The sequence below is a fragment of the Aplidium turbinatum genome, chromosome 3, assembly GCF_918807975.1.
Source record: "Aplidium turbinatum chromosome 3, kaAplTurb1.1, whole genome shotgun sequence".
Lineage (NCBI taxonomy): Eukaryota > Metazoa > Chordata > Ascidiacea > Aplousobranchia > Polyclinidae > Aplidium > Aplidium turbinatum.
This window is the reverse complement of record NC_137474.1, coordinates 35893479-35921325: the sequence shown is the minus strand read 5'-3', so window position 1 is coordinate 35921325 and position 27847 is coordinate 35893479. Positions and strand designations below refer to the sequence as shown.

The following is a 27847-nucleotide window of genomic DNA, read 5'->3' as shown; positions in this document are numbered from 1 at the left end:
TCCAAAAGACACAATTGAAATTCCTCAGTTTTGTATGATTTATTTTCTTGGAACAATCATATCGTAAACAACAATCGGTAGTGAGCACAAATTTTTGAGCAAGCACACTTGAGAGGCAGAATTACTTGATCTTTGCATCAAAACAACACTAAAAATTTCATTCTATTCAAAAATAAATCTTCGATAGTCAAACTATGATAGGTAGGTAAACCTTGCAACCAAGATTTTAATTTTCAATTCTGTCCACCATTTCGATATGCAAGACTATAACATAGCTACTGTAGGTTTACGAATGTAAGTCACAAAAACGAGAATTTTAAATCATTAATTTTAAATGAAAGAACGAGGCCAAAATGAAAGTGTGCTTTGAAGATGGAAAAACGAAAAATACGAGTTGTTTAGTAGGACATGCACCGAGGAAGACAATTTAAAAATCACGATTTGGAATATTCGAATGCAAAACACAGTTTTAATTGAGCATCTGAAACATTCCAACGCTAATCAACGAGCCGCTAGAAGGCAGCAGAGAAAAAACATTGCTTCGTCATCTACCAAAATTCTAGAATAATGTGGTGCGCTTTACAATGTGTCGCTTATTGCTTGTTCGAGCCAGCTAATATCTCATGCGTATAATTTACACATGAAAGCATTAAAACAACGTGATGTATAGTATCACATGCATTTGATAAATATGTGATTATTGAGGGCACAGAATTTCCTTTTACATGTCATGCAATAAAGTTGAAAAAAAAACTAGAATTTATTCAGCGAAAACATGCGGTCGTCATCACGTGACCGTATATTAGTGTTCATGCGTGACCAAATGTTTAATATTTCATCGCATTTCGAATCGGAAGACGCACATATGAGATGTTGTTCCGAAAATCAAGGAAAGATCAATGGTGCGTGTCATTTAACCTTTCGATATGAAGCCAATGTGATTTAGTATGCCACAATGAAAAAAGAAACAAAAATTTGAAAGGGAATTAGAATGAAAATAAGGCGAAAAGGCAACGTTTGATAACTGAGACAAAGGTTTAGAAGACTGTTAGGTTGGTGCTTAAAGTTTTTTTTAACGAGATTCTTTGACAGTTACGGGAAGTTTCCAGGAGGTAACGACGGAGAAGCCGGTTCAACACTTGATAACACGCTGGAGAACACTTGGTGGATACACGCAAGGACAACCAAACACAACTTTGGATTCGGATACGTTAATGCAATCAAAAAAATCAACTCGTTCATTGAGAAATACACAGACATTGAGTCAGGTAATTAAAAAAACAGAAATAAATGTTGATGTTTTCCACTATTCAATGTATAATTGTATATGTCTTCAGCATGACGAAAAATACATATTCCTTTGAGATAAGAACACGCATAAAATTAATAATGTGTAATTTATTAAATACGACCATTAGGAAGCCTTTGCGCACAAGTAATTCAGTCCCGATATAATTTCTTGGTTTAAAAAATTGGAAGCTGGCTCTTGGCATGTCATCTTAATCATCTTCATACTAGACACAGTTGACTTTTCATTGAACAACTAGATACGCATGTAATTGGTTTTGAATAGTGTTATTTGCGTTTACTTTTTAGTTTCTTAAAAAGGCACTTTTTGCGTCCATTCGATGAATGGAGATGCTATACTGACGCCAGAGAGCACATAATTTAAGTACGATATAGTCGGTTTGTTCATCTCTTCCAAGCGATTATAGTAATATAGCATAGAATCATCAGAGTACGTTTGGCTCAGGTGGAGACGCCTATTTTTTCCAGCCACCAGGACGGGGCTTGCGTCCTCCGTAGGTCCAGATGATCTCGCCTGGATCCGGACAGGTTTGGGTGAATTCGTCGGTTTCGTCGGCCGCCGCCAGGTACCTGCCGATGCCAGTGAATTCGTCTGGAATTTCGTACTTGAGCATTTCCTTGCCAGCAATCTGAAAGTAAAAACAAGTTTACAAATCAATTCAAAAAGAGCTACTTGCCGGCAAAGGAGAGCTGGGTGGTAAATGGAAAAGCAACCTCACTGTGATGCAGCTTGAATTTGTAACCAACGACGGATAAGACGATCGGTCGCTTTCGTGAATGCGTACTCAAAGCGTTTGACAGACAATCTGAAGGTTGTTGGTTCGATTCTCAACGAAGCACGCGGCGGTATCTTGATAAGACACTTAATAGCATGACAAAATGAGAGCAGTTAGACTGCTAACAGCTGCCTTATGCGTCATACTCGTATATGCTACTGTGCTGTTAAAACGTACAAAAGCACAATGACAATACCGTGTTTGATACAGTACTTTATGCTGTCTTGGCAGGTGCAAAGCGCACCGATTGGTGTTAAATTAGGCGGTGATTTTTGACTATTGCAGACATTGGTGTGGATGAAGAATGGGCATTGCTCACTCTCAGCTGACAAAATTTTCTATTATTTTTAGATCATTTCAAGCACTGGCGATATTAAAACCATATCACAGTGGAAACTCATGTGAGTAGGTTACGCACCATCAATTGCGTAACCTTGGTCAATGTGCCTGCAATAGTTCATAAAACTACCGAAGTTCTACTAAAAACTGTCATCAAAAAGATAACTCGAGGTATGTGTGCAGTGCAGTGGAACTTCGATTGTGATAGAATGAGTGCTGTTGAATGGCCGAATGTTTTGTAATAGAGACTGTGAAAATTCATTTCAGCCGAAAGTAAGCGTAGCATTGCTGTTGCTAAATAGCTATTTTCCAGGCAGCAAATTACCCGTTTTCTACATTGATTCAACATTTTTCAGATGTTGAATCAATGTAAAAAGAAAAACGATTGCTTTACTGGCCAGGCTTCGCTTCATCGGGTTTGGATCAAAACTTACCCGGATCATGTTGAGCTTAGGCAGCATGTTGCAGTCCGCAATTGTCATCTCATTCCCATCAATGAACCTCCTCTTGGACACCTGGGCTTCGTCTTCATCGTCATCCTCGTCTATTTCGTCGTCCAGCGGCTCATTCATGTATTTGTCAAACTTCCGGAGAGCATCGTTTAGCTTCGTCTCCAACACTGAAAAAAAAAATCAGCTTTCTGAGATTCCAGATCATAGAGGAAGAAGATGTTGAGGATGTGGCATATTAATGTCATCTTCTCCTGGTTTTGGCATGGCACCTTTGGAGCTAAACTTCTTTTGGAAAACAGTGTCTTCGTCATGAGAAAAGACCTTCCGGACATTTCTTTGTGATACATTCATGATTTTGCTCGAAATTTGGTGCAAAAAAAGGTTGCTCTCCAACAACAAAGACTACTTCAGAAAGAAATCAACTTTTGTTTATAATATAATTCAGTTTCGTTTACATGCTAGAAATTCTTCTAAATGACGCAGTAAGAATTACAATTGAAAAACAAAACAACCCAGTCAGCAAATTTGCCGGGGGTTTACATTGATGCAACGTCTCCAGACGTCGAATCAATATAAAAAAGTGATATTTTAAAAGTGGAAAGTTGATATATCTAATGTCTCAAACCAATTAATCTAATAATCGAATTCCGGTTAACCATTAACCAGAAGGCACAAACTCTTAAAACACATTAAAAAGTTACTTTTGCGCTTTGGATCATTTACGTTTCCTTTGAACTTGATGAAAGCGGAGAACTTGGCAAAGATGTCGTTGCCGACGGTGCTGCTCTGTGCGTGCTTGCAAGCGAGCTTGGGGTAGCGAGGAGGGTACAGCTCTGCCTCAATGTAGTCTTCACATTTTTGTATGTCGGTCAGTTCCTCGCCGTTGAAGAGTAGGAAAGGGGGATTGGTGCCTGCTGCTATGTCGCTCAGCTGCTTTGGTTTTCTATAAAAGGGAATCGTTAAATAAAGATTTGAGTGCAAAGAGACAAAAATAACTTCAAATAAAGAAAAGAATGATCTTTAAAATTCATGTATCAAACACTTGGAGGAGCTGGATGCACAACAGCGGATCTTCCAAGCGGCCGATCTGGCTAATCTTTTGATTAGTGTTTTAAACTTTGCGTAAAATGCTTCGGTAGATCAGTATTCGGGGATTTTAAGCAATGGATTACAATTGATGCATGAGAAAAAATCCGTTCCCAGAATAAGTTGCTTAGTTGGTGAATAATCCATTGCCGGTACATCGAACCATTAATGCCCAAAAGAAAACAAGCTCTACGTGCTCTAACTCGAAATTACAAAGCAACATCAAGATAGACCCGATATCTTCACCATGTCAAACAAGCCGAAGAAAGATTACATACATAAATGTGCGTACATTGCTTTGACTATACGAAGTTGTATTGAGAACACGGTGTGACGAAACTCAGACAAGTTTTAGGGCAATTCACAACACACAGTACGTTGTTTAAACGAAAATAAACCTCAAAAAGCTTACGTCGCTTTGTCCACAGTAGTGACGTTAAAAACAACGCCTTTCAGCCATAGCATCATGAAAAGACGTTGAGAAAAAGGGCAGCAACCGATGCACTCCCGATCGGAACCAGCCTGCAATATGATGCATGATGAAAAATGGAAATGAGTGCAAAATATGAAGCAATGCTTATGATTGATCTCAATGTTAACACTGACAAACTTGGGCTTAAGTAGGCCTTAAAGCTCATACTTTAATGATTAAAGCTTTCAAGCAGATAATCTTTACTTTATACATACAAAAATTTTTAAACATTTTATCACAATTTTAACTATATAACGTTTAGTCTTCACGCGTAAACTTGCATAGGAAAGCTAAATGTAAGCACTAAGCATACCCATTTCAAAGCAACTCAAACACATTTTACAATACGTAATTTCAACAAAATAAAAAAATCCTCCCCAAAAAAATCAAATGAGGAAAAAGCGCAACTTGCATGATCACTGCACGAACAAAACAGAAAACAAAAAAAATTCATTATAAGTCAAAGAAAAGCCAACAAAAAATAATATTTTATTAATAACAAGTTCAGTTTTTGTACGTAGCGGAATAGTCACAGTAGGCACTTGTCATCAGAGCTTTACAAGACAGACAGTTTCAGTACAGCCATACGTTAGACACACAGCTTGCATTATGACATAGTGGTGTGCAAACTTTTGAAAAAAGTTATTAAACGTCGCTCTAAGTACCTCTGCAACGTAAGCTTGGCGTCTATTTAACATTTAAACAGTCTGAAGAATGTTTTTGGCAAAAACAAATTTGATTATTTCACAAAAGAAAAAGATTAATGTCAACAATGTATTTTTCATGTCTATCATTATATCAATTCAATCTTCAAACAGGTTTAGCCTTAAGGTCCAAACTCAGTACTGCTGCCAAGGCAACAAAAGCCACACGCCTCGTTAGCTCAGTGGTAACGCGCCTGGCTCAAGATTACGCGGCGCCGGTTCGACTCTCGGAGTGTGCGTTTGAGCAACGCATTTGAGGATTGCTCTCCATTCAGCGGCTCCTGGTGAATGGAATAATTCACAAACAGTAACAAGCCGAAACTTCACCCTGTCAAACTCGATGACAGGGCCTGCGCCAGTGGTTCAAAACCTCTACAACAGAGGTTCATAACCTTTTGTAAGACACGCCTCCCTTTAGCAGTGATTACATGCTTTGCGCCCCCCTCGATATTTCGAACAAATGTACACTAAAAGCAATTTTGTTTTTGAGGATTTATTGACCACGTACATGTTAGCAAGATAGCGTAATTAAAATTGCTTCACAGCAACTGGATATTTAATGCGAGGTTTACTCTCAGCCTGTCCTTAGTCAGCAACTGCAGTACAAAATTCACCTTCACAATGATAGTACTGTAGATTAGAGCACTGTTTGTACTCAGTGGCGGCTCGTCATAAGGGACTGCGGGACTGCAGCCCCCCCCAACATTTTTGTGCATATGTGAATTATATTACATATAGATAGTTTTGCCATGTTTTTTAATTTATTTTGCTTGAAGAATTAAAAAAACTCTTAATATTAATTTTTTTTGTAATAAAAAAAAAAATTGTGTTACAAAAATTAATTGGCAACTCTGGGTCTGCAAATTCTGCAGGTCCGGTGTTGCTTGTTCTTTTTTTTATGACGTAGGTTTTTCAGAAAAAAGTTTTCTAGCGTCACTGAACAAGCGCTGTAGGGACTGCAAATAAAACAGACCCTGGTCAGGGATTCCAACTTTGGTTCTCGTAAATCTTTAGGGTAAGCGTGTGGAAGCTATCGGTGATTAGGTGAAGGGATCGCAGGTTACTTTACTGGATCTGTGTTTTGAGAAGTCACTGAGACAGACTAGTTTTGAACTTTTGATGTGAAGTAAAGCCAATTATTGGTGCTCTTCACAATTCGTCCTTTTGGGATGATGACGTCATGAAACGTCACACACGCTGTAATGGACTATTATAAAGGAGGAAGTACGGGGTGGAAATGCACTGAAAAACACCTGAAGAAAATTGTCTCCCATTTATTCATTTGTTGTTCAATTTCAACAAATTTGCTATCGTTGGAAAGCACAAGCATAGATCTATACAACTAAGTTAATACCAAGTCCCAAAATAGTACTAGCTCCATCTGGTGACCACCTAAACTTGACCAAATTCAAGCCATTATCAAAAGTTTACTTTAAGTGATTAAAACATTAAACGACAGCCAATTAAAAGAACATGTTACTGTGTTACTAACCCTAACTCAGTGCATTTATAACTCAGTCCGGTACAGGTTTATAATTATTTATATTAGGTTAGCCTACTGGTTGATGCAGCCCCCCCATGTTTTGAGACCACGAGCCGCCACTGTTTGTACTGTATGTGAATATCCTGAGTTGAGAGTGAGACAAATGTGTAAACAGAAAGATAATCTCGTTCCAGTTCTTCGAAGTCTTAGCCTACTTGGCAGTGAGGTTGAACTTCAAAACAAATTAGATTTCGTTTTCCTCTATATCTGGAAACTATTTCATGATTTTTGCTTGTTCAGATGTGTTTCGATGTGGTTGAAAGCCAGCTTGTTCTGGGGGTATATATTCTTTGACTAAGGGGGATATTCGGTTTAAAATGATTCGTTCAAAAACCTTGTATCTCATGATTATCTTGATATAGGAACCACTGCTCTATAAGCATGCGAAATTATTCAATCAATCAATCTCAACACAGCGTTGCCAAAAACAACAGGAAAACGTATGTGGCACGCTTCTATATTCTAACACAGCAACAACAGAATCACACCAGTGATAAGAGCATCCGATGCAGTGGGTGTGTATATAACCAGACAGCAAATCAACCGTGTTTTACATTGATTAAATGTCTGCAAACGTTAAATCAACGTAAAAACGATTGATATGCTGTCTGGGAATAGCGCTGACGAAAAAGGAAATCGTCAGACAAAAGAAAATCACTGCGTTTTCAAGCAATGCAACGTCTGATTTATGTTTAATTGACGTAAAGTTATGGCATTTTGCTTGCTTGAAGAGCACCGGTCACTTGAGTCAGTAAAAACAAACAAGGATAATCCGTGCGCATACACACAATTAAAATACCGTTGCAACACTTGGTTCCGTTCTTTCTACGTTATCACAACAAAACTATGACACATCACATCTAACACTTGATACAAAGCAACTATAAAAGATTGTAGCAATACAGCTGTGTAGACTATGGTGGCATAATTATTTGCCTTTCCGTGATAAGCGATACTTTGATAGTTCAATGTTCAAACATATTTCACATTCACTTTCGCCTGGGTAGTACACAATGCACGCCGAGACCCATAAACTCACACAACCGAAATTGGACACCAGAACACTTCTCAAAATCAAAGAAAATGAGATCAATTTTCATGTCAAAATAAGACTCGTTTCAAAAACTTTTGTAGGTGGTTTATATTTTATTAGTTGCCGCTTTTACATTAAAGAAACGCATGTTTTCAGCATTAATGAAAAATCTTGCTCGCCTTCGATGCAAATTGCATTCAAGTGACATCTAATATGAAGAGAAGTATTTTCATCACGATAATTTCTGACATTAAACTTCAATAGTCAATTGCACTGGTTGCAGCAATTGTGAAATGTTGCTGCCTCATAAGCAAGATGAAGTATATACAGTCAATACACTCAGGATCAGGCATGATTTGCTTTGTCACAGGTTGTACTTCGTTGATTCAACGTCTAGTGATGTAACAAAAACATATTTCATTCTAGCATTAAAAATCTGAGAAGATTGCAAAACCCAATAAGACAAGTTTCTATTCAAGGTACCATACGAGGGCGGATCTCTTGGTTCCTCAGCTAACAAAATTGATCCTTTTTACATTGATTCTACGTCTATACATGTTGAAAAACAAAAAAAGGCAATTTTTGAAATAAGATCATGACATCACGTTACATTCCTCTAAAGTGGTGAGTTACTGATTATACACGCGTCGCACAATACAAAAGTAAATATGATTAGGTTAAGATTGAGGTTGTAAAAATAGTTGTGTTTTTTGACGTTTTATTAGTAATTTTATAACTTTCTTGTGACCATTAAGCTCCAATCTAGTCTTTTGCCTATTATTGAATGAGAACTGTGAGGTTACAAAAATGGGATTGGGTAATTATTTTTAACACCTAACGCTTTTGAAGCACGAAAACCCTAGCAACTTGTGATTACGTAATTGCATTCCAACCAAGGCAAGAGGATGATTAAACAGGCGTGTCTTGTCAATTCAAACAAATTATGCCTGACATTATCCAGAATGCACAAAAGGCAAATAAACCGTTAAAGATTTGTAGAGTTAAGGAGGAAAAAAGTAAAGCAAATGCTTCTTTTCATGAAAAATGAACTTACTGAAGAGTGAGACTCCGAGACTGACACCACAACTCGTGTCACGAAAAACTTCAGTAATCAAGGTGTACCCAGGCCCGGATTTAGGGGGGGGGCAGAGGGGGCAGTTGCCCCGGGCCCCCCGACTTTTGAAGGGCCCCTTTATGTGGAAAAAATGTGATTTTGTGTGATTTTTTTCCTTTTGGCCTCAAAGTTTCGGCAAAATGCTGTGCAGTACTGGACTGATGCTACTGTAGACGTAGAGGTGGTTTTTTGCACAGGGGCCCCCCGATCTAAAAGTGCCCCGGGCCCCCCATCAGCTAAATCCGGCCCTGGGTGTACCATCAAAAGAAATATGTTGCTTTTATTTTGTTCTTTTACCATATCCAGGGCTTAAGCCTGGTCTACACTACAAGCCCGAAAAGCGCAAACGCCTGCGTTGTCCAGCCTCGACTGACTAAAAACTGTCTACACTGGCAAATTTGATCTTGCGACCGTGTGCATTCAAGCGCCAACAACGTCACTTTTTGCTTGGTTATCCATCATTGTGCTGACACAATGTAATAGGTCAACTGAAAATAATCCAGAATAGTATTGTAGACCTAGAGCTATCCTATAATTTGTTGAGTTGAACCCTGCAATCAATGCAAGGCTAGCAGGTAGGCCAACCCAAGTTTGACCAAAAGCCTGGTGAAGTGCTACCTGAACCTGACCAACAGCTAAAGATAGTTTGATCTACCATACTAGCTGGAAGGCCAACTTTAATCATACCAAAAGCCTAGTGAAGTGCCACCTTAACCAAACTAACAGCTAAGTAGGCCTATTGATTGACATTTATTTTTTGTTGCGAGTATAAATACACATATTCAGGAAAGTCGGATAAGACAAACGATAATGTAGAATGTATGGATACTGCAACGGGTGGCTGCGAAGTGACCTGGAAGGTCTTCTAGTCGAGCAGCCACCCTCAACAAAAGAAAAGGTAACAAATTAAGACTATGTAAGACTTTTTTTAAATCTAACCTTTTAATTTTTATCTACACACACCAACTAACCTATTAACTGAAACAGAGTACCATGCTTTCAAAAAACTGAAACTGCCTTTCCACAAAATGCCAAGACCAGAGCTCAAACTAAATTTTGAGCCAGAACCTTGGTCAAGCGAATCTCTCCAGAGCGTAAAAAAAGCTCGCGATGACCAGACATTTTCAGGCTGACGGCGGCGCTGTTGCCGACAGAAGCTTTGTGTTAAATAAACAAAGAATGAGCCACGCTCAGCTCAAAATATTTTGTAGTGTAGACCAGGCTTTAGGCTAATATCACTTCGGCTAATAAGATTCGTCGGCTGCAATACTGCATAGCCGAGTGGTGAGTGGCCTACACCGCTCAAGAGCATGCTGCTGTGTCTTTGGCCAGAAACATCGAGACATGCCTGAAAGCGTACACAAAAGTTAGGTTCCTTCCGTTACCGTCCAATTAATTTAAGACTTCAACCACCGGGCGTTAGCCTGGATACGACGACCAAGCTAATATTCGGTGGCTAAAAGTTTACCGTAGTTTAAGTGGACGGAAATGCAAGGAAGTGTAGCTTGTCAAGACACAGCTGCGTGTTCTCGATAGGCGTCAAACCCACACCCCTTCGCACACGACGCAAGCGCTCTTACACTTTGGCTGCGTAGTCGTCATTGACAGCTTGATGCCACAGCCACGTTGTAAGAATAAGCGCCTGGCGTAAGAATACTCATGAGGCATGCATGAGGCTTAGAGGCCGAAATAGCGCTCCATTTATTTTACGGTGAACTGCCGAAGTAGGCTACCGATAGGTCAGGGTCGACTGCTGATACGCACTAATACAGTGGTTCTTAACCAGGGTTCGATTGAACCCCTGGGGTTCGACAAAGCTGTTTCAGGGGTTCGGCGCGAACGTCCTCTGAAACATTATCACACGGTCTACTGAATGGTATATCAGCAAATATTTTTAGAAAATATTCTCCAGCTGAAACTTGATTGCGGCTTACATGATGATGGATGTAAATAATCATTTGTGCGTTTGACGCGTGATTTTAGTAATTTTTTAGTTTTCTTAGTAAATTTCCTTTGTTTAAAGGGAATTTAGTTCTATTTTCAATTTTTTTCAACTACAGCAGATATAAATATTAAACTGACCATACTTGGATTGGATGACATTATCGAGCTTTAAAAAAGCCAGATGCAAAAAGGAAACTTCAACACAATAAATCTTCAAATAATTTGGTGTCAACAAATGGAAAGCAGATGGAAACTTATCTTCTTTTTACAAAAGTTGCCCTTGAAGTTCTCATGCCATTCGTAACCACTTATTTATGCGAGCATGCGTTTTCTATTCTGGTGGATGAGCAAAAAAACGAAACCAGCTTGCATCAACGCGCTTGCATGCGAAAATTACATGAGAATTGCTGTTTCCGAGATAAGGCTCGCCTCGAATCTCACTATCGGTCACAGAAAAACAACAACAGAAGTCTCATTGACACAGTAATGTATTACTATTAAATGTGGTAAATTTTTGTTTTTGTGATTCAGCGAAAATTTGGGGTTCAACGAAAGCTTGTAGATTAGCGTGAGGGTTCGGCAGGTTAGTAAAGGTTAAGAACCACTGCACTAATAGGTTAATTAAAACAAGAAGAAGTCATATCAGTACTACCTTTTGACGCAAAAACAATACGGAACCATATGGATTATGGGTTGCTGTACTCTCATAACTGCAATAGAGATCAAGGATACAACAGTGTGGCATCTTCAGTGCAGCATCGATAACGCCGAAACTGTTGAATCTCAATAGAAAGATGGAATTTCTTTTTTATTTTGCAGAACTGTGATACAATGATGAAACCTGAATAGAAACGTTACTTGCCGATTTTCCTTCGGCAAGGCCAACGCAAGGGTGGTAGGAATGCTTCAACTAGCAAATCAGTTGTTTTAAGATTAAATCAATGTAAAAAAAAAAGATCAATTTTGCTCATTTAAAAATAATTTCACCACACTATAAGACGGTTAACATTGGCATTACGGATGATGACCGTACAAGTAAAGCTTCCTTTACGCTTATTAAACTACAACAACCGCTGCAAAACCCACTTTCTACAGCATCTACTACACTCATTCAGAAAGAAAAAATATGAAGCCAACACAAATACGCCCAAGTTCAATCAAATAAACGCTAGTTTAAAAGAAAACTTGTGAACTCCACTAAATACTTACCTTGACAAACAGATTTATAACGTGTTTTCTTTCACTTAACGAAGTGTCATCATTATTCACATTGGCACCGGTTGGCACAACCTCTTGTGTGTTTTCTTCTGACATCTTCAATTATGCAAACTAACTGGGTATGAACGGAACAGAACGAATTCTTCGATAATTACAAAGATTACAAAAAGTATTTGAAACTCATGCGGGTCGGCTTTCACTAAATGCAAAGTTTCGTTGATTAGACTTGTTTTGTAAACTACACCTTCAAATGGCTTGCCTGAATCAAGCTAAGTTGTTAGACTACCAGTCTACCACACATGATCACATCACTGATTTCTTTCGAGTTTTCAACATCTAACAAAATCAGTTCTCTTTGCACACTCACTACACAGCTTAAAATTAGTGAGCTAAAAATATGACTAAGACGGTTTACAGCAAAAAGCGTTAAATTAAAATTAGCTAGACTTTGGGCTTCCATCGCAAACTGTCCGGCAAGCATATTACGCAGTGCGTTAACACAAACAAGCGGAGTATGTGGAGCATATGAACTGACACAACATAACGGCTGCTTTAACTGTACCATGATCTGGTTGAAGGAATCACAATCGTACAAAAAAGTTACAAAAACTACAAAGCTAACTTCTTGTACACGCAAAGAAGTTTTCTGCAAAGAAAATTTCAACTCAATGATCATGACCTCAAAAGTCGCAATAATTTCTTTGTTCGAAACCACTTGATCGCCCACTTTATCATATTTTCCAAGCCTTCAACCCAAAGACAGCACGGGGGCCAAATGCGAAACACCAACTTTGCGACGGCAGCCAAATGCGAACTAAGCCCTTTTAAGAGCTTTTATTTAGACAGAAGGCGTAACCTTTTGTGTCTCACTGCCGTTACTAACGCGGCTAAATACTACAATAAGACCAAAACTATGCTTTAAAATCACAAGAACAAAATAGATTATCTACTTTTGTGGTCAACGATGACAAAACTTTACCTCGCCAACACAGCAACTCCTTTTACATTGATTTAACGTCAGGGATCGTTGAATCAAAGTAGAGAGGATTGATTTACTGTCTGGGTATTTGCAACACATTCACAAAGGTTTAACATCCCACATGAAGGAAACTGCCATTTCAAGAAATGGATTCATTTCTTTCAAAACGATTATGTCGTGGAAAAGTTTGAGCTAATTAGTAGCCTGTTCTTCTTGATGCACACTTGCACAGTACTGTACAAATCTGTATATGTTTCTGAAATGCTGTTTGAAAAAGCGTAGTGCAGTCGGTTGTAGATTTCAAGTGAATTTGCACAACTTTTCAACCAACATACTTTCTCTGTTGTAAGAAGTTTTTACTAGTAAATGAAAGTCTATGACCACTTGACAGTTTGCTTGGCAAATTTACGAAACAGATCACATGGAAAAAGAACACATAATATTCTACATAGCTCATTTCTGCTTCAGTTAACCTTCCCCTTCATGGCAAGGTTACTACGCTTTATTAGTATTACAATAACTCTAAGTTATTTAGTTATTAAACGAAAACTATTCATCACTCGCTGCCCGATTTCGTTGCGGTATTCCTCAGTTAGTAACTGCTAAGTTTCATGGTTGCCACTCACTGCTTCTGAGCTTACGGTACTTTTATCAGATGCTACTTGTGAAGGCAATCTGAAGCCATTGGTGCATGACTGCTTGGTTTTCCCTGTGATTACGCACAAAATTCCCTGCGGCATCGCAAATACTTTGTCAGATGTTGAACCGACGACACAAGAGTCCAAACCTGTCTTTTCATAATCCAGATTATATTTTCTGCTATTCTTCTTTGTTAACGTTAACTGAAAGAGCTGAGCCTTTTTGAGCTGAATCGTTACCGACAGTGCAAGTCAGAACCGGCAACTTTCCACATGGAAAAAGGAAGTTCTTATCGGACTAAATCATCGAGAATATGCTAAAACTATCATACATTCTAATAGCACTTTGCACACTAATGCGACATGCTTTGGAAACAGGTACGTTGTTTAATTTTATAGGTGTTTGCTTGCATACCACTGACATAAAGCTGTAAACATTATTAGCTTACAGTTAGAAAAGACGTATATATGTATGAATGTGCTGTAAGATTATTATTAAGACTTTAGTACTTCTATGCTGAAATTGTAAACTTTTTGAAGAAAATTGGCGCTGTTAATTACAATGAGAGCCTAACTGGCTAAATTAGATATTTGCTGATCTATCTAATCTTGACGTGGCAAACTGCACTGGTTGATAATATTAACACCACTGCGCATCGTTGAGCTTTTGCTTTTATTTCAATTACTCGCTCTTGTCTGTGGATAGTGTTGGTTTAACAGGCCAATTTCGACAGCTCATTGCCACTCCTAAAAGTGGGCAAACAAAAATAACATAGGAATTGGAGAAAAGATGTGAGGCTTTCCAAAGCGTTATTAAACTAACGCACTTCAACAACCTTTACTCGAGTGGAAAAGGCAGAAAAGCTAATTTGCAAGCTAAAAGATTGTGGTTCCCAAATAGGTAGACACCGCACTAAGCAAACAAGAGAAGACAAACGGCCAGTTAAAATTCAAAATCACTACAGTGGGATTAAAAAAGAAACATTAAAAAGAAAAGGGTTATTAGAAAATTTTGTCAAAATTTCCAGTGTATAGTAGTTATCGCTTTGAGTAACATAGGTAATTCAGTTTTTCTAGACCTCTGCTATGTTTGTCATATATTGTTTTTTCGTTGTGATGGTCAGAAATGAACTGAACATAAACAAACTTCAAAACTCCGTTTCTTCCAATCGCGTATTTGTCGAAGTAGAGACATTTGAAATAAAAATAAGATGAACTGCACTAAAGATGTGGCAGAATGCAACTGACTCGCAGTCGCAACAAGCTGATGTTAACCTGAGCAACGAAACGTGTGCCGAGGGAATGCGATGCCTGTCCGTACTTATCAATTTCGCATGTTCACACAGATCGGCCAAATTTCCACACAAACTTCACGCGTTTAGTAATAGTATCCTTCCCTATTTCAAGTTGTCAAGTAACCACGTGTTTAATTGAGGTTAAAGTGTCGTTTTATCGTGACCTATTTTGTGTGGTGTTATTTTTTTTCATCAAGTTTTGTGATTTTCATTTACTATTTTAAACTGTTCAAACGGATAACGCCAATCTGACTGCGCGGGCCAAAAAGAATTCCAATTTTTGTGTGTGGTAAAGTGTGCACTATAGAGATATAGCAAAAAACACAACTGTTAGTTGTCAATGTTACTGCAGCTAATAGGAAACAAGTGAATCAAAGGCCATGCGCAGTGTGTGCACTTGATTCTCTTAAGCTCGAACACGTTGAGATAGAAAAAGCTTGAGCAGGGCGGAATGCGACTTGCGACTGCGGTATGCAACGAACGGAAAATGTTAGTACTGTTTTGGCTGCAACAGTCCTGTGATCACAACTGTACTTAAACACCACGTATGCCACAACCTGTCTAAAACTCAAAAGCTGAAAATTGAAACATAAAATGGAACTACATCCATTGTACGACAAAACAGTTACAAAGACATACACAAGGAATCATTGTGCTTGAGTTACTCCTTCCAAACACAAAAAATACTGCTTTTACATCATTTCAACGTTGCCAGATGTAAACAAGGCAACAATTACCTGCAGCAGGTCACATTTCAATCAGTGTAGCTCACAAAGAGTACAAAAGAAAATCTATTTTTAGGACATTGGTGTCGACCACTGACCAGTTAAAAGAAAAACTTGATTCTTTAAGTGATTAGTAGAAGTATGAAGCATAGAAGTTCAAAGACTGAAAGATGTTCATATTATCAAAAAGACATGTAGAAAGCTATCTGATTTTACAATCCTGATTTTAGATACGGTACGACAAAGATTTTTAACTTCAAATTTGAGGTGAAGCTCTTTAATGACGTATATATATATATCATCATCATCATAATCCATCGTCGGTTTGTTCCCCACTAGTGGGGGTGGCCGATTGTTTCCGCGCAGCAATTGTTTTAATCCCTTTTCTCCATTTCACCCTGTCCCTTGCATCTTCCTCCTTCAGTCCGACTTTTTTAAATTCATCCTTCACTTGTTGTTTCCACGTTCTTCTTGGACGACCGCGTTTCCTCTTCCCATCCACCTTTAGATCTAGTGCCTTTCTAAGAAAACTTCCTTCCTGCCCTCCTTATCACATATATACAATTGTAGTTTAGACATTCAGTGCAGCAAGTACAGCAGTAGGTAGGCTAGCCTACTTGAATTATTTTTTCCCATTATATATATAAGTTAACGCCACCAACAGTGAAGCTTCTCCAGCATTTCTTACCTTAACAAAAAGTATTATTTTTGGGTGTGGTCGTGCAGTGTCGGCTGGCACTGCATCACTCTCCTCCACATCACCATTATATATATTTGCAGGGTTATCAGAGTCAGATACAGTTGATGACTTCTTCATACACCGAAGCCCATGTACAAACAAAAACAAAATAAGATTGAAACCATGCAGTTTAACCATGCATTAAGAACTATATAATGTAGTTTAACATACGTAACAAAAATGTGCTGTAGACTTATGTGTATAAATTTGTGATCATACTGAGTACAAATTGAATATATTACATGCAATCTGTTGTGCCCACATATAGAATATATATTATATAACTATAAAAAAATTAAAGCATTTTACTTTAAATATTATTCATGACATACTATTTGTGTGTTGTGTATAATAATGTAACTGATATGTACAAATGCCAACAATTTCACTTGCTTTGCAATAGTTTTTTAAACTTAAAGTTTTTTGATAGTTTGTGTGTCTTGCTACTCAAAGCAATACTTGAAGTGCTTTTTGAAATAAAATATGAAAGCTGTTGTAAATCTTCATGAAATAATGATGACATTTCAATGTAACTCGGACATTGAAAAGTGTTAAAAATAAAATATAATTCTACTAAAAATAAAAAAATAAAATAAATAAATAATAGCAGCCAGAATGCAACCATAAAACAAAATTGAAAAATTAATGTAATATGCATTCTGATGCATTTTAACCTTGATGAATAGAAAGATAGTACTTTCAGTTTTTTCTCCTTCTTTATTAATTACGTGAACTTCATTTTCTGCCTAAAAATAATAAGTTATTGCATTAAATTCTATGTTTTTTTGCAGTGAAAAAGTTACTTTTCAAGCTCATTACATCATGATGTCAGACTTGACCTTTGTCATTTGAGCCGATAGTGCTGAATGTCTATAATTTCATCACCCTAGGTTGGCAAAGTTTTTCTAGACTCCACTGTAAACTCTACTAAAGAGCAGTCTACTAAAGATTTTGGTCTCATCATCCTAGACATACAGACCTTCTATACATCAGGTAGACGAAACAGTCGAAACATGTATAATAGTAGTTGATGATAGACAGCTCATGATCTGTTTCTCTTGGTTGTAGTTGACAAGAAAATAGGTATGAAAGCTTATTAATACTCAATAGTTCAGTACCGCTATATATATGATATCTGTAGCCAACCAATCTCATATGTAGCGGCAGTTCATTAAGTAAAATGCTGCATGACATTGACCAGGTACAAATACTTTTATTGATTTATCAGCACGTTTTGATAATACTTCTTTCTTTCCAAATTTAACAAAGTTGGGCGTCCTGTTTGGAATCTTGGATTACAATGACTTGATTTTGATTTTTTAAACAATGGTAGGATATTTCTTCAAAGCTCACTTTGAAAAGTTACTCTGGAAGATGAATTATAACTTGTAAACATCAATGACTAGCTTAGAGGTTTATCAACTGATAGCATTTGAACTACATCCTCTTCCAACCATAGATGATCGTTATATTTTAACTAGAATTTAAGAAATATATATACTAATCACGGCCAGTACTAATAAATTATGCAAAAACTTACATCTTCAGTTGACAGATTGCCAATTTCATCCACCACCTGATCAGCCATGCTTGCCAGTGGTTTTGGAAGTTCAGGAGAAATTGATCTTATTTCTTCTTCAGCAATGGATGAAGATTCTTCTTGAACAAAATCGTAAATGTGCTCCTCGACAGGAGGAGGTGATGGTGCTTCTGGAGCAACTGTGTCGTAATGTTCAATGTAATCTGGTACAGCACCGGTATCTTCTACACTGGTTGACTTGCTCGCACTGCTTGAACTACTAGAACGCCTTGACTACAACATAAAGAATATCTTTTAATAATTTTTCATACCACATGAACCACATTACAAGATAAAAATTACGTCAATTAAAGAATCTTATCTTTTAGTTTAGAATTTATTAATTTCAAAGAATTTATCTTTCAACTTAAAAGGCCTCTTTGGAGGATTAGTCTTGGCATCCATGGTACTTGTAAGGGCTTTGAAGTACTGGCCCAAGCTCAGTCACAAAGATTGATAGAATAATTAGTTAGGCTACCAGATAAATTAATTAATGCAAAGGTATCCAGATGTATTGACGTTGATTAAACATAATTATGTAAGTTTGATGAATAAACTTAAGCAACAAAATGAGATATCAAAAAAAATCTAGACGATTTCTTTCTTTGTACATACTAAATAAAAGTAAAAATTTGAGAATGATAGGTACTAAAAACCCTTGACATAAAAAAAGTTAAGCTACATCAAAAGATGCAGAATACAGTACACATATTTTTATCAGCTACAATGTACGTAAGTAAACATTGGACTCTTCATTCACTGAGCACTCACAAGCAATAAATTGGACAAAACCAGGCTAAAATCTTTTGTCATAACTAAAATATACCGTACAATATCAGCTAGTAGAATAACTGGAAAAAATCCCTCAGTCAAAAATACACCTTGAAAAATGTGTGACCTTGCGAACTCTTTCTAACGGTCTAACTGGAAAGAAACGAAAACCAAAATCTAGTTCACAGAGCATAATCTTCAGAATATGGCGTTAAAATATGCCATGACTCATGAGAAAAATCATTCGCCTAACATTGCAAGTTGCAACTTCTGCAGCAATCTTTTGTGTTGGCGCGATTGAGAGAGACAAGTGTGGTGATGTCAATTGTCAACACTTGCGAGGCTGCGACCGCCGGCGCGGTGCGAGTAATTTTCTGAAAAATTTACCACTGGGTGGCAGCTGACTTTGGTGACCTTTTGGTCTTTCGCTGCCATCCTTGAAAAACAATACCGTGCTATTGTTGCAACAGACAAAATAAAAAATTTTCTCTCTCTCTCCTTGTTGTGCGAATTATTCGTGTTTATTGTGTTTTTGTATATTTTTCCTTTTTTTTTTCTTTTTTGCCAACAAAACAAAAAATAAATTGAACTGGCCACTGTTACTTTAAAGTGCCTCTGACAGGAAAATAAATTTGCTAAATTTACCTAAGATACCAAAGAGATGACACTAACAAACTTCCCTGACCAATAAATTATAAAAAATATTAACAGACTACTAAGTTGCACGCTTGCAAACGTTCGTTCACTTTCGGCAAATCTGGCACTCATTCAATTGCGAAAATAAAAACGGCAACACTGCTGTGACGTCACCATGGGTGGGTAGGATACATTCTTTCTCTGTGGTGAGTTGGTAAGGTAGGGTACGACTGCTCCAAAACGTCAATGTGTGGGGCTCTATTGGTCTAACTCTAAAGCGTGTGCAAAATGAGAATTACCGAAATGAAAAAGTCAACTTATTATTACTATCAGGTTTAGATCAAATAGATTGAGTTTATTTTTATCAAACAGCATCTCAATTCAAATGAAATTGCTGTTTTTCTAAACTCTTGTAGGGCTACAATTTTGATAATTTTTTATTTGTCCTAATCTGGCTATAGCCATTTGCAGTGTAACAGCAGTATCTCACAGACAGTACCCTTAATTTATGGTTGAGGTAATGCCTGCAAAGTGCTGTTTATGTGACCGAGTCAGTGACAAAGACGTGTGCTATCTTTTCATGATTTCAAACAAAACAAGGTGCTGAGAAGAAAATGGTCAAGGTTTTCTTCAAGTGTTCGAAAGTGGGATGGACCATACAAAACTAGTCGTACATTCTTCACTTCAATGGAGATGATTTTGTTAACACCACCAACCCGATTTGGATCTTCTCAGCAATGAGTGGCGTGCTGGGAACTCTAGGTGGTGCGATTGCCACAAGTGCGAGTCTATGTCCAAGCCCAATGAATGTGTATGTTTGTGGCCATGAAGTGCCACAGACAAAAGAAGTTTTGAAGAAAGACGCATCTAGCTGTGTTACCAATTTGACCAATTTTGAGGCACACTTACATCCTGCAGTTCTGAGGACTTTTTTTATGAGGAGCAGGAAGAACTGGAGAAAAAGCAATAAATCGAAAGGAGAAAACGGAGACCTATCAAAAGAGTAGGGATGCTACATTAGGCTAAAAATACCCTCAACGCTAAAGAATGCACACTAAACGAAGTGATTTTATTTCCTTGCAGGCAGTATCGGTAATTAGTCGCTTACAGGCATGTATTGAAATAGATACTACAAGGTGGTGCTCTCGGAAGCAACAATCGGATTGTGCTGCCGTCATGCATTGTTTGGCGAATCCGAAACAATTTTCAAGTCCAGATGGCCGTTACACGGATTTCAATGGCCAACTGAAGGCACATTATGAGAGAGAACTTTTATTTATTTATGAATAGTGATGAATGATGATGAATTAAATATGAATGATGATTCGTACGATTTCTTCATTTTTCACTTCAAGTATATTCTAGGTTTTGTAGGAACATATCCAGTAGGCCTACAGTTTTATGAAACTGCAAAAAACACTAAATCTTCGAAAAAAGCAACCGCTTGTACCAATTCCGACCAAACTGTGATCCACCAATTACATCTAGAAAGCATTTGTTTTATCCGTCGCTAACGACGCCCACCCAGGATGACGTAACACCACCAAAGTCGTCCCAGAGCAGTGAAATATGGAGTTTCGCCAGTGGTGGCGCTGCGGAACTGTCGTTTTGTATAAATTTTGCCCTAACCAGTCGAGCTTCGAGGTTAAGACATTAAAAAGTACGCCTTGACGCTATGCGCTAAAAAACCGCAAAAAGTTTACGGCGCAGCCTCAAGCGACAACTATCCAAAAAAATGTGGCCGCAAGCGTTAGCGTAAACAAAAAGTCTACGCCGCAAGTCTACGGCGTAGAATTTGCGGCGTATACATACAATCGTACATCTCTGCAGTGAGTGATTCCATATTTGCAGCTTGCTATCTCTCAAAGTTCAACTTACTGGTGAGCTTACTTGTGATGAAATACTGTTTTGTGTAGCTGAATGTTGACTTTCCACCGTGAACAAACGTAACGTATCTCTGGTGTGCATAAATTGTTGTCGGCAGCCGTGGCCGAGTGGTTAGCGCGTTGGGCTCGCAGTCGAGAGCCTGCATGTTCGACTCCAGCCACCCGCTCTTGCTGTTGTTTTTCTGGGCAAGAAACTTAACGATAATTGCCTCTACCTAGTGATCGATTTTGAGTAATGGGTAGTACCAAATTAGAGTAGACAACCGGAAACAGACATTGCCGTCGGCTGCAGCGTGGGTCAGGTGTACGTCGGAAGGCGTACACCGATGCATAGCGCTCAAGTCCGCTTTCCCGCAACGCAAGATAAAGATAAACAAACAAACTTCTAACTTTAATATTGCAGAGTCAATCACTATAGAATCCTTTGCGTGCAAGTGCATCATTTGGCGTTACTGATCCGGTCATAGTACTGGTATGCTTTATTATTCTGAATTGTATGATCGATTGATTTGTGTCGTGAACTGTGGATTCATGTTTACTACTGAATTATTGACTTATAATTTGTCAGCCTCATGGCAATTGTCATATTCTCAAACCGATCTTAACTAGGCCATGTGAATTGTCACGTTTCCTTTGTTTTTTAATGATTGTTGTCCTAGCGTAATGATTGTATGGTAGCCTACATTAATTGTGAAAGGTGGTTACAGCGGTAAACCATAATCTCTTCGTGGGGAAATTGTAACGTAAGATTTCCGAATCCGTTCGTCTGTATGTAATGACCGAAAAACAAACACTCTTTTGAAACGTCTTTTCAAAAAGTGTATTCCTGTAAAATTAGCCCGCGGCTATCGAAATTGGGATGCAACACCGTACACCACTGAAAAATTGTCACTACGATACAAACTACTTAGATAAAAGACGGGAATTTTGTCCAGCTAGCAGCGCTAAGCGAAACAGTTAAATTTGCGACTAGCTTCAAGCAACAATTTTACGAATGATCAGAATACATGGCAATATCTCAAACTCACGTACGCAGTTATGTGACGCAATAATCCATATGCATTGTGAAGTAATTCTCAACAGGTGTGATACAAGTCTTACGAACGATGATGCAATCTCTGCTCATGTTTTAGGAATTTCCATGACGTAAGATTCAATAGACCTGAACGGTTTTATATGACGTTTGATTTGTACAGAGATTGGCCGTAACAAAAGGTAACATCGCGAATTTATTTATTCAGTGCGTCATTGGCCAACCAGCCACCAGTGGAACTTGACACTTTTGTACCGTGGATTGAGAACTGTTAGTCAATAAATCTGGTACGTTTATCAGTTCGACCGTTGTGCTCGCTGAATTGTGACTAGAGTCTTATGTTGTGTTATTTCTTGACAGAAAAACTAAACTTCATTGCTGCGAAGCAATCATTAAAAACCGCGTGATTTCTTCCAGTTGGCGCGCTTTAAAGGGGTACTAAAGGAAAAACCTGACTTGGCGATTTTTCACGTTCTTTGTGTTTAACATGCTACTATAAAACGATTTTCAATAAAATTTTGCCCCATTGCGGTCTGACCACCATTGTGCGCGTGCTTTTGTCAGAGCTTTCAAAGCGAGATTGAGCCTGAGCAACGAAGCGTGCGACTGTACAGTCTACGTCATAAAGGCTAGCAATCAACCGATCACGCAATAATTGTTACTGCGGGCGATTTGACTGTAGGTTATGTATGAATGTACATCAAAACAGCACATTTTAACATCAAAACAGCAGACAGTTTGCTCAAAACATCAGATGTGGTAACGTGGCTTTTGTTATTGCTGGCTTTTATGACGTATTCTCGAGCAGTGTTTGCACGTTTTGGTCATTTTGAAAAAAATGAAAATAAATGAAACACTGGACTTTGGGCCTTGCCAGCGCCATTGAAAACAATTTTTTTTCGGTAATTTTTTTTGAAATGTATTCTTGAATGTTCAGTTTACTCAGTTTAATGCTTAATTCCGGTTTGAAATTTTCCTTTAGTATGCCTTTAACAGTGCTCAGTCTTGCCGGGTGGATTAGGAAAATCGTGACGTCACCGGCGCAATTAGGCCTACCGTACCTGTTGTGTTCGCGTCACACACAACAGCTACTGTAGTGTAGACAGGACTATCGGATACACCTCTTTTCAGTTAATACGGGTACAACGTAACAATATAACCAATTTATCCATTTGTTAAAATGCCTGGCCCGTTAGCTCAGTAGCTACACGTCCGACTCAAGACCAAGCGGTGCTGGTTCGGCTCTCGGGGTGTTCACTTGAGCAACATCATGATATGAAGTAGTGTTGCCAAATGTTGAGCAATTTGTGTTTGATTCATAGGTCACCAAATTTGAACTATACAAGTATTAAATCAGTTGCAGTTAGGTTTGGTATATTTTGCATTATTTGGTATATATTGCTCATCAGAATCTGGCAACTCTGGCCGAATGGTAGCCGACTGGCCTCGTTTACTGTCAAGTGTGAATCCAGATAAAGCATTTCAACTTATTTTAATTTTTCTGTGTTCCACAAACTTTTTGTCTCCAAGCCTGGTCATAGCCTTCCTGTCATTGTCATACCTTTTTCATAATTTATTGTAATTAGCGATCACATAAGTCTACACTCTACATATCAAGTTGACTTACATGTGTGACTCCGCGGGGGAGGGTCTCTAGTCCTCACACCCGTTGGTCGACTTTACCTTACATGCGAGAGTGGAAGCTTTCGGTGTTGGGGCAGGCCCGGATTTAGTGGGGTGGCAGAGAGTGCAGGTGCCCCGGGCCCCCCGATTTTTAAAGGGCCCCCCTACGTGGAAAAAATGTTATTTTGTGTTATTTTTTTTTTCTATCAGCCTTTGAAGTTTCTGCAAAATGCTGTGCTAAATTTTTTTGCACGGGGCCCCCCAATCTAAAAGTACCCCGGGCACCCCATCAACTAAATCCGGCCCTGTGTTGGGGTGCTCAGCGAAGGCAAGTCGACCTTTATGTTCTATCAGAAACAACTTAGGTTTCATTCTTTGATTATATTGTTGCTTTACTATTGTTGATAACTTTTTTTTTTCTTTTTTGTTATTGTTTCTCTTTGTGTTTTTTTTCCGTACTAATAATCCAATTATGATTATATTGTATCCTATAAGTTTCTGGGCAGCCGATTTGTAGCAAGAATTGACAGCGATAGACACGTGTTTCGTCCATGAGGCTGGGCTCATCAGTATCAGTATATTTTATCCAGTAAAACATTCCATGTAGGGGTACCTTGACTGAGATAACCGCATGGTTTTTTCGGTGCCTCCATGGTGTAGTTTCCATACTAAAAAAAGCGATTTGTTATATCTCCTGATGTGTAGGCTACACTGAAAATGAATGTGGAGTTATGCCGAAATAAACTTGATTGATTGTTGTATCGAAATAGAGCAAAATCCTGAAAACGGATTAAGCTGTTTCGTGCCACATAACCAGTGTCTGAGGGATGGATTTGCCCGAGACACGTAAAGGTAGAGTGCCCTGCGTTGTTCTGAACGTCGGGGGTCACCAGTGCGGGGAAGGGTGACTACTGACTAGACCTCACATTCGTTGGTCGACGCTTGATTTTTTTTTTCTTTTCTTTCGCGCAAAGTGGGAGCTCCTGATGTTTGGTTATTTCAGCGAAGGCAAGTCGACCCATGTGTTCTACCAGAAACAACTTAGATTTGTGGTACCAAAATAGAGCAAAATCCGAAAGCGAATCAAGCTGTTTCGTGCCACATAACACCCCACCAGTGTCTGAGGGCTGGGTTTGCCCGGATGGTGTGTTTAGCAAAGGCAGTTTTAACAAGCATTTTCTTTGCTCATAGTTTCCCCCAGTAGGCTGTTTTCCAGTAATCCTTTCGATTGGTGGTTTTAGGGGTGTGGTTTTCAGTCAATGGTTTTTCGGCTCTTTATTCAATGATTGTAGTTCGGTACAACGTTAGTACCGTAGTTTGTTTCAGCATGTATATGTTCTTTGCTCTCAGTTATCTCTAGTAGCCTATTTTTTTTCGATCGATGGTTTTAAGGGTGTGGTTCAGTCTGCTGCGTAGCCGAGTGGTGAGAACGTCTGCACGATGTTCAAAAGGACCTGGCTTCGACACTGCTCCAGACTACGCGGCTATGTCTCGGCAAAGACACCTAATGGTAAGCCAAAATAAGGGGAGCAGCTGACTCTAAGACTACGTATAACTTATGTCACTTCGTTGCTTCCTGTGGTCTGTTGTATCGCGTCTGTGAGCGCAGTGTTCTGTATGTTATCGCAATTGACGCAAATATATGCATGATTATTATTGGTTGTTAGTAGCCTACCTAAATGTTTTTTCAGTCAATGGTCATTCGGATCTTCATTCAATGTTTATGTTTTAGTAGCCTACAATGTTAGTAAGCTACTTAGTTTTAGAATGTATGTTCAAGCCAAAACTTCAACAATCGGAAAACTTCACTCTGCCAATCTCGATAACCAGTCCTGCGTCAATAGCTTCAACAAGTAAGTTAGTCCATGCAAAACTACCAGTGAATAACAATAACATATTAAGGCTTTGTCAGGCCGCAGATAAAAATTTAAAACCAACCAATATCCAAATCAGGCAATTAGCAGCAGTCCAATCAAGGGCGCCGGAAGCGGGGGGCAGGGTGAGCAATGATGCCCTAATAAGGTCAAGTAAGCTACTGCACATTTTGCAATATAACATTTTCTGCTATTCGCTTTTAGCCTAATTATACTGTAATCTTTATTTTTGCTTCAAAATAATTCATGTTCTCGACAAAAAATTCTGTATCACAATAAGTTCATAATCATCACGTGCCGTCTCCGATCCGGAGGTTGACTGTCATTTTCTTCCACAAGTCACGTTCTTCCGCTACTCTTTTTGTTGCTCCAATGCTTAACAAATCAGCCCACTGTATTACGTCATCTCCCCATGTTCGTCTCCTTCTTCCCCTGCACTTCTTTCCTTCTACCATACCTTCAATAACCAATTGATGTAGCTGTCCTGCTGATCCTCTCAAAACATGTCCCGCGAATTTTTATCTTTTGTTTTTGCTAAGTCTTTTGTTTTGCCCATCTATCTTGCACTCCAATTCTTTTTCTAATTGCTTCCTTTGTAATGTGTTTTTTATATGATATTTTTAATATTCTTCTGTAGCATCAGAGTTGAAAAGCATTAATTTTTTTGTGAATTTCTTTGCTGTAGGTCCAACTTTCACTTCCATATGACATGACTGGTTTGATATGTAACAAGATAAAATTCTTAGTTTTAATTGTAAATTTATTTCTCCTCATAAAAAATTCCTTGCATTTCCAAAATGACGCTTTTGGTTGACCGATTCTTTTTTTTACATCATTGGTGCATCTTCCATCTTGTGTAATGAGGGACCCTAGGTATGTGTAGGCCTACGTGGATCCAATTGTTCTCCTTCCAGCTTAATTTTTATTTAATTATTTTCATTGCTTTTTTCGATCAGCATTGTCTTTGTTTTCTTCAAATTGAGTTTCATTCCGTATTTTTTACTGATTTCATTAATTTTGTCCATGCTTTCTTGCAGTTTTTCTTCTGTGTCGGCGAGAATGACAGTGTCATCTGCGTATCGTAGTATGTTGCTTACTATTTGACCATTGAATTTTACTCCGTTTTTGTTTAGTGTTGTTAATGTTTCCTTGATTATTGCTTCGCTGTACAAATTGAATAATATTGGTGAAAGTATGCATCCCTGCCGAACTCGTTTGAATATCGGGAAAAATTCTGTGAGACTGCTACCACTTCGAACTGCTGCTGTTTGTTTCAAATATATGTTTTTTATAAGTCTTCTTTCTAAGAACGGGACATTAAATTTTTCGAGCAATTGTAGTAATTTGGTATGTTTTATCCTGTCAAATGCTTTGCTGTAATCTATGTATGCAATGTAAGTGTGTTTTCCTTTTTCTATTCTCCGTTCGCCAATTGTTCTTAGAAGGAAGATTGCTTTTCTTGTTCCGGATCCTTTTTTATTTCCTCACTTGATTTTCATCAATTTGTTGTTGTATTATTGGGGTTATCCTTTTTTTGATAATGTGTAGCAGAATTTTGCTGGCGTAGGCTATAATAGGTTACATCACTATAGCATAGCATGATGCCCTTCCGTGCCGTTGTTCTTTGTATACCGGACACTTGTATCATTACTCGATGATGAGTTGATGGATGAGCATTATAGCTATATCTTATCTTAAAACTTAAAAAAGTTGGCCTTTCAGCAACAAAAGTGCCCTTTTTTCATAATCTTGCCCCCCCAGTCAAAAATCGTTCCGGCGCCCTTGAGTCCAATCTGGTTGTTAAAAACGCTTAAATCAAATCCGACAGGATTTGATTTTGGTAGATCCGACTGTTGACCTGTCTATTTATTTAATCTACATGGCCAGTCATTTGCCTTGATACGATTAAAGATTAACTTTGGCCTAAAAAATGTAGAAAAAGTGAAATTCTTACGTTTGCAACAGTTTCATAGGTGTTCTCCATGTTGTCTTCCATTTGATTTCGTTACTCCGGTTGGTTTTCCAAATCTCCAACCTTGTCAACTTTTTAGCTCAACCAAGCTTCAAAAATTAAATACAA

At 38.3% G+C, this 27847-nt stretch overlaps 1 protein-coding gene across 3 annotated transcripts; it reads right to left on the bottom strand.

The window, feature by feature from the left end:
- Positions 1–24: 24 nt before the first annotated feature.
- LOC145767055 (chloride intracellular channel protein 5-like) lies at positions 25–27847 on the bottom strand. 3 transcript variants are annotated; one of them, XM_082578793.1, is made up of 8 exons: positions 27722–27847; positions 17906–18178; positions 16315–16437; positions 11981–12085; positions 4374–4483; positions 3577–3818; positions 2858–3042; positions 25–1937 (listed from the first exon to the last, which is right to left on the bottom strand). In XM_082578793.1, the coding sequence occupies exons 1-8, from the start codon at positions 27761–27763 to the stop codon at positions 1764–1766; spliced, it is 1254 nt and encodes a 417-aa protein (XP_082434919.1). In that variant the 5' UTR covers positions 27764–27847; the 3' UTR covers positions 25–1763. The 3 variants fall into 3 exon arrangements, with proteins under 3 accessions (XP_082434919.1, XP_082434921.1, XP_082434920.1); XM_082578795.1 differs by lacking the exons at positions 11981–12085; positions 16315–16437 and adding an exon at positions 17040–17111; XM_082578794.1 differs by lacking the exon at positions 11981–12085.

Excerpts from the sequence above, each read along its gene's own strand:
- LOC145767055 (XM_082578793.1), bottom strand. The coding sequence starts at position 27,763 with ATGGAAGACAACATGGAGAACACCTATGAAACTGTTGCAAAC. Across the intron at positions 18,179-27,721 it reads CCTATGAAACTGTTGCAAAC|TCAAGGCGTTCTAGTAGTTC; the intron begins GTAAGAATTTCA and ends TTTATGTTGTAG. Across the intron at positions 4,484-11,980 it reads TTATAAATCTGTTTGTCAAG|GCTGGTTCCGATCGGGAGTG; the intron begins GTAAGTATTTAG and ends ATCATATTGCAG.